At 38.2% G+C, this 8,184-nt stretch overlaps 1 protein-coding gene across 1 annotated transcript in view; it reads left to right on the forward strand.

Annotated features, from left to right (window-relative positions):
- The window catches only part of LOC102853016 (phosphoglucomutase-2-like), a 10,275-nt gene extending 2,332 nt beyond the window's left edge, over window positions 1–7,943 (forward strand). Inside the window, exon 2 of the mRNA XM_006900740.1 lies at window positions 7,885–7,943. Coding sequence (XP_006900802.1) covers window positions 7,885–7,943 — 59 coding nt within the window. The remainder of the gene's footprint in view (window positions 1–7,884) is intronic.
- The last annotated feature ends 241 nt before the right edge of the window (window positions 7,944–8,184 follow it).

The raw sequence follows: 8,184 nt of genomic DNA on the forward strand, positions 1-8,184 counted from the left end.
ATCAGATGCACCTTAGTCTCCAGAGAGACACCACTGCTCTTCAGCACTTTGGAGAGGTCCATAACAGCAGACTTTCCCACGGCAATGCGCCTTTTAATTTCCTGGCTGCTGGTGCCAAGACTGTTGACTATGGAGCCAAGCAAAGAGAGAGACCCTGGTCTAGAGGGAGGCAGGCCTTGGGTAAGATAGCTAAGATAGACAGGAAACTGTTCTGCTCACAGGCCCAAGTTCGAATCCTTCCCCTGCTCCTTCTTCTCATGTGCCCCGAAGTTAAGTGGTATCTCCTCTCTGGGCCTCCATGCTAATAATCTACTGTAAATATTAATTTGGTGCTGTTTTAGTAATAAAATTACATTTTAACTAATTATAAAAAATATTTATTCATGTACAAAAAAAGTCTTATAAATCCTTTAATATTAACACTTTCATGTAATACTTATAATGTACAAAATTACTGTTCTGAGGAATCTACTCATATTCTTTAATTATCCTTTAAGTGACCATATAAGTTAGGTATTACCACATTAACATTTGAAAGATGAATAAAATGAGTCCTAATAATTACAACTATCCTTCATTGAACTATTCCTGTATCAAGAATTTCACATTTCAGCAATAGGATATAAATCTACTATGTCATAGTTTTGGGCATAAGAGTTTTCCAAAACAGGAATATCATGATTGTGATTTCTAAGATAATATGTCAACTTTAATAGACGGATTCTCAGTGTTATTTTTAGCATTTACTTGCCTTTAACAAACTACATAATTTAGTAATGTGATGACTCAGTGTTTTGAGAACTGATGTGGTCATCATTTTTAAGAATGCCATTTTATTTATTTTTTTTACATAAAAAAGCCTGATATTTAAAAGCAACATATGAGTAAGTAAATAAGTTGCTGTTATATGCTGTCGAGTTGCCTGTGACTCATAGTGACTCTATGTACAACAGCCCTATATCCTGCTCTAGCATATGCCAATCTAACTACCCCCTTAACCCCAGGCACTGAATCAATTCATCTCACTGAGGGTCTTCCTCTCTTTTGCTGTCTCTCTACCCTCCCAATCATGATGTCCCTCTCCAATGACTGATCCCTCCTTGAAACATATCCGAAGTATGACAGGTGAAACTTCAGAATCCTTGCCTCCAAGGAGAAGCCTGGTTTAACCCTTTCTGGGAAGAACTTGTTTGTTCTCCTCGCAGCCATGGTATATTCAATACTATTCTCTAGCCCACAGCTTAAAGGCATCAATTTTCATCCTATCATCCCTAGTCAGTCATGTTCTCAGATGCATAGCAAGTAATTGCAAAGATTATAGCCTGAATAAGGTGCAACTTAGTGTCTAGACTAATATTGTTGCTCTTCAGTACTTTTGAGAGGTCTCTGACAGCAGACTTTCCCAATTCAATTTGTCTTTTAATTTCCTGGCTTCTTGTACCAAGAGTGTACTTGTGGAGCCAAGCAAACTAAAGCTGTTAACAATCTCAGTCTTTTTCCACCATCTATCATCATGCCGCCAATCAACCAAGTGGTGAAATCTTTGTTTTCTTGATGTTAAACTTCAATCTATATTGAAGGCTGTAGCCCTTGACCTTCTGCAGCAAGTGCTTCAGGTCTTCCTAAGTATCAGCAAGTTGGGTTGTGACATCTGCATAACACTGTTGAGACTTCTTCCAATCCTGATGCCACATTTTTCCTAATACAGTCCAAACTACTGGACAATCTATTTTGCATATAGATTGAAAAGGTAGGGGAAAGGACACATTCCTGGTGTATACCCTTCCCAACATTGAACCTACAGTGTTTCCTTTATTTGTTTTAATGACTACTTCTTTGTCCAAGTATAGGTTTTGCATAAGCAAAGTCAAGTGTTCTGGGGCTCCCATTTTTCTCAGAATCAGCCACAGTCGGTTGTGGTCCACACAGGCAAATGCCTTTGGATAGTCAATGAAACACAAATAGGCATTGCTCTGGAACTCCCTGTCATGATTCATCTAACATTAGCTATAATATCCATAGTCCACAACCTCTACTAAACCCAGCTTGCACCTCAGACAGTTCTCTGTTGATGTGTCATTCCACTAATTTTTGGATAAATTTCAGCAGAATCTTGCTTGCATATTATATTAATGACATTGTTCTACAATTTCCACACTCTATTGGGTCACCTTTCTTTGGAATTGGAACAAATATAGATCTCGTCCAGTCAGTTGGCCAGGTGCTTATCCAGACTTATTTATTGCAAATGAACAAGAAACATAAATGCAGGCTATACTGGTAAACATAGGAATCAGATTTATTACATCTGTGGAAAGAATCACTGGATTAGCTCAATATCAGCTGTGAAAACTAGCCCAGGTGCTGATTGTGGAACAGACCATCAACTACTAAAATGCAAGCTCAAGCTAAAGCTAAAGAAAATTAAATCAAATCCACGTGAGCAAAAATTTAACCTCACTCTAGCCCACCTGAATTTCAAATCAGGAACAGCTCTGACGCAATGAACAATAATGAGCAAAGACTAGTGTAGTGTGGGAGGATGTCAAGAATATTTTCCGGGAAAAATGCAAAAGGTCATTACAAATACAGAGGAGGAAGAAAAGGGCAAGAAGGATGTCAGAAGAACCTATGAATATTGCAGTAGATCACTAAGAATGCAAAGCAAAGGAAATAAATCAAGATATTAAGGACCTGAACAGAAGATTTCCAAGAGCAGTTCGGATAGAGAAAGTAAAGTGTTATTATGAAAAGTGCAAAGAGCTGGAGTCAGAAAAATCAAAGGGCCAAACTCACTCGGCATTTCTTAAGCTGAAGGAACTGCAGAACAAATTCAAGCCTTGAGTTGCAATACTTAAAGATGCTCTGCGCACAATATTATATGATCCAGGAAGCATTAAAAAAAGATGGAAGGAGTATATACCAAAGTACCAAAAGGAATTGGCAGGCAGAGAATAATTTCAGGAAACAATATATGAGCAAGAGCTTGTGATGATGAAGGAAAAAGTTCAAGCAGCTCTGAAAGAATTAGTAAAAAACATGGACCCAGGAACTGATGGCATACCAATTGACATTTCAAAAACCATGCTATTCTGGATGTGCTCACCAGTTTATACCAAGAAGAGGTATTTAGAAAACAATAACTGTTCATTAGGTTTTATGATTTATACTAAATTTATTTTTTAAAAAGGAAAATATTTCACAATTGCAATGAAAGAGTTGTTCTGTCAACTCAAATGAATGCATATCAAATCCATTAAATGCTCAGCACAAAATAGACTATCTCATTTCATCCAATATACTGTCTTTAAAAACCCACTGGCTGGTCCACTATAAGCAAGTTCCCACTTCATGGCCCATCAGTACCAACTGAAAACAAAAGAGTGCGTAAAAAAGCTCTTCATTTCTCTATTATTCTCTACTAGTTAGAAATAATAAGGAATTCTCTTGATTGTGAAAAGTTGGATTATTCCATTATATCCACTACCTAGTGTTGTATCTTTATCAGACTGAACAGGGACATAACAGATTACCATAGGAATGTCTATTTGTGTTCCATTAACTATGCAAAGGCATTTGACAGTGTGGACCAAAACAAATAATGACTAACATTAATATGGAAATTTAAGAATACTTAATTGTGCTCATGAGAAAAGTACAGACCAGGAAGCAGTCCTCAGAACACAGTAGTGGAAAACTGCATGGTTCAGCATCAGAAAAGGTGTGCATTAGGAACACATTCTATTTCATTATCTTTTCAAAACATTTGCAGAACAGATCATTCAGGAGACTGGACTTTATGAGGAGGAGTGTGGCATCAGGACTTGAGGAAGACTTATCAACAAGCTGAGTTATGCAGATCACAAAACTACTTGATGAAACTGAGGACATGAGGTGTTTGCTACAAAAGGTCAATGACTACAGTTTTCAATATGGATTGAAGATCAACATCAAGAAAACAGACTCTCACCACTGGGCCAATTGGCAGCTTCATATTTAGATATAAAAGATTTAGATTATTAAGAACTTCAGCTTGCTTGTTTCCACAATCTTGGCACTAGCAGTCAGGAACTTAAAAGACAAGCTGTACTGGGAAAGTTGGCTGTCAGGGACCTTTCTAGAGTACTTAAAAGCAATGATGTCATTATGGAGACTAAGGTGTGCCTGATCCAGGTCATGGTCTTTGCAATTACTTGCTATATATCTGAGAACTGAACAATAATGAAGGATTATAGGAGAAGGAACGATGCCTTTGAGTTGGGCTGCTGGAGGAGAATGCTGAACAAACTGTGGACCTGAAGGAGATAAAACAGGTCTGTTCTGGAGGGGGTGAAACCAAGCTGCTCCTTGGAGGTAAGGTTGTTGAAGCACCAACTAACATACTTTCAGTATGTAGCCAAGAGGGACCAGTTCTTGAAGAAGGGCATCATATATATAAGGGTGGAGGGACAGCACATGAGAGGAAGGCAAGGATCAGATGGATTAACTCAGTGAATAGAGCATAAGATTAAGTCTGTATGAGACAATGAGATTGGCTCAGGATAGGGAATGGTTCAGAGTTAACATACATAGGGTCGCTATGAGTAACAGGCAACTCTATGACACATAACAATAACAAAGCATTCAATTTGGAAACAAACTCAAAGTAAACAACAACAAAAACCCTGAAAGATTAACTGGCATCATTGCTCTTCAGTACTCCAGAGAGGTCCCTGACAGCCAACTTTCCCAATGAAGTTAGTCTTGATTTCCTGGCAGCTTCTACCAAGACTGTTGATTGTTTAGCGAAGCAAAGTAAAGCTGTTAACAATCCCAATTTCTTCACCATCTATAATGATGCTGCCAATTGAACCAGTGGTGAGAATTTTTGTTTTCTTGATGTTGAGCTTCAATCCATATTGAAGACTACAGTCCTTGACCTTCTGCAGCAAGCACTTTAGGTCCTCCTGAGTTTCAGCAAGCAGCGTTGTGTAATCTGCCTAATGTAGGTTGCTGATGAGTCTTCCTCCAATACTGATCCAAACTCCTCCTCATAAAGCCCAGCTCTCCAAATGACCTTTTCTGCATATAGATAGAAAAGTTATGGAGATAGGATACATCCCTGATGTACACCCTTCCTGATTTTGAACCATGCACTGTTTCCTTGCACTGTTCAGACGACTGCCTCCTTGTCCAAGTATAAGTTTTCACGTAAGCACAATCAAGTATTCTGGGATTCCCATTCTTCTTAACGTGAGCCACAATTTATTGTGATCTACAAAATCAAATGTCTTTGCATAGTCAATGAGATTCAGATAGATATTCCTCTAGTATTCTCTGCCTTTGGCCAAGATCCACCTAACATTAGCAATGACATACTATTTCTACCACCTCTTCTAAACCCAGCTTGCACCTCAGGCTGCTCTCTCTTGATGTGTTGTTCCAGTCGTTTTTGGATAATCTTCAGCAGAATCTTGCTTGCATGTGATATTAATGACATTATTCAATAATGTCTGCACTCTGTTGGGTCATTCTTTGGAATGGGAATTTGCTCTATATTTGTATAGATCTCTTTCATTGCTCCAGAGTTCTTAGCACAACTTGGTGAGTGCATCTATAGCACTGTCTGTTGACTATGCTAATTGGCATGCTATTTATTCCTGGGGCCTTGTTTTTTGCCTTCTTTTTCAGAGCAGCTTGAACTTCTGCCTTCATCACCACAGGCTCTTGCTCATAGATTGTTTCCTGAAATTATTCTGTATTTGCCAATTCCTTTTGATAGAATGACTGTATACTCCTTCCATCTTCTTTTAATGCTCCCTGGATTGTTTAATGTTCTTCCCCAAAACCTCCTTAAGTAATGCGAGTCAAGGTTTGAATCTCTTCTTCAATTCCTTCACCTAAAGCAATGCCAAGCAAGTTTGGCTCGTTTGGTTTTCTGACTCCAGCTCTTTGTACATTTCATTATAGTACTATATTTTTTTCGTCTCACACTGCCTTTTGAAATCTTCTGTTCAGCTTCCTAATTTTTTGTTTTCTTCCCTTGGCTCTGGCTGCTTGACATTCCAGTGCAATCTTCAGTCTCTTCTGACATCTATATTGGTCTTTTGTAATGCATTTGTAATGACCTTTTGCACTTTTCCTGGATAATACCATTGATATTCTCCCACAACTCATCTGATCTTCACTCATTAGTTTTCAAGGCCTTAAACCTGTTCCTGAGATGGTTTTGAATTTCAGATGGGATAGACTCAAGGTCAATTTTTGGTTCCTGAGGATTTGATTTAATTTTCTTTATCTTTCAGATTGAACATGCACATGAGTAGTTGGTGGTCTGGTCCACAGGCAGCACCTGGCTTAGTTTTCACAATTGATACTGAGCTGAGCTTCTTGAGTGATTCTTTCCACAGATGTAATCTATCTGATTCTTATGCATACCATCTGGTGAAACCATATGTTCAGCCTGTGCTTGTGTTTCTTAAAAAAATATTTGCAATGAATAATCCATCGAAAGTATAGAATTCCATCATTCTATCTCCAGCTTCATTTCTGTCATCAAGTTCAAGCTTTCTGACTACTGCTCCTTCTTCCTTGTTCCCAACTTTTGCATACCAGTCATTCATTATTATTAATGCATCTTGATTGTATGTTTGGTGAATTTTTGACAGAAAAAATTGGAAGAAATCTTCTACGTCTTCCTCTTTGGCTCTAGATGTTAGTGCATATATTTTAATTATAGTGGTATTCACTGGACTTCCTTGTATGTGTAAGGATATTATCCTGTCACTCACAACATTGTATTTCAAGATGGATCTAGAAATTACTTTTTAACTATCAATCAACTCCATTTTTCCTTACCTTTTTATCTCTGGCATATTAGATTATATGAACGTCTGATTCAAAAAGCCCCATGTCAGTCCAACTCTTTTCACCAATACTTTGTTGGTGTGTTGTTGATTGCCTTCGAGTTGAGCTGACTCATAGCGACCCTATAACCAAAAGGCCTGAAACCCCTCTACAACTATTGACATTTTCAATGTTCATAGAGTTTTCCGACACACTTAGTATATAAATATTTATGTGTTCCATTTCTTTCTTAACAATGTCTAATTTTCCTACATTCATGCTTCCTACATTCCATGTTCCAATCACTAGTGTCTGCTTACAACTGCTCCTCCTTCTTTGTGTTTCCGTATTTGAGGGCTCAGTTCAGCATCAGTTTTAATTGTGCTCTATTGTACATAGTGTTTTTGAAGGCCAAACGTGGCCAATCCTTCTTCCTAATCTGTCTTAATTAGAATTCTCAGATTTAGAACAATATCTGACAAGCATTTTACCAAAAGGAGCAGATGAAAGATATTTTCCCAATTATAGAAGTAACCAATAGATTCAGTGTTACTACCCACACTTATCATATGTGTCTTGACCCACCCGTTTAGCTACTCTACCAGTATTCCCTTGCACTCCCTCCAAAACCTCCCTCAACCTCCCTCCCTCAACAACTCTCTTACCTTATTCAGCCCTTGACAGGATTGCTTAGGTCTCAAGACTTCTGGACTTCTGTGATTCCAAATATTTCATACTGCTGCCAGTTTCTTATGCTGTGGCAAGTATCTCTTCAGTTTAGAAATCTATAAGTCCAAATAACATGTATTAGTATTAGGGAAGGGTTTCTATCTTATATGGTTCTGAAAAAAATGTCCTTTGGATCAAGGACTGAGTTCTTGTGGCTTAGGGCTCCTTCTCTTCTATTTGCAGCACAATGCTGACACAAGAAGACAGTTTTCCAGGAGAGGCTGATGTCTCCTCTTGATATGGTATCTTGTATGGACCACAAACTTTTCCTGAGTAATAATTTGTCCTTTATCTTTTGGCACTTTCTGGGATTTAACTCTGTTCTTATAGGATCCAACAAAGTGAAGATATCCAACTTACCTCCAATTGTTGAAGAACCAGACTTCTGAGAGGTCCAATTCTTATGAGCTTCTCTAGCCTTTATTTCTCCCTTTTCATAACTAACTGGGTCTCATAACTCAATCCTATGAGCATCCCACCACTGTAGATCAGTTGCTCTCTTATATCACTGATCTCTGCCCACAGAGGTTCCTCTAAGACTTTACCCCTGACCAAATATACTTCTATACTTTCTGCCTATTCTTCCTTCTGTAAATATGAGATTTCCACTCCTCATCATCTTTCCCATAA

This window comes from Elephantulus edwardii, unplaced genomic scaffold (assembly GCF_000299155.1).
Source record: "Elephantulus edwardii isolate Elephantulus edwardi_28Jun2011 unplaced genomic scaffold, EleEdw1.0 scaffold00293, whole genome shotgun sequence".
NCBI lineage: Eukaryota > Metazoa > Chordata > Mammalia > Macroscelidea > Macroscelididae > Elephantulus > Elephantulus edwardii.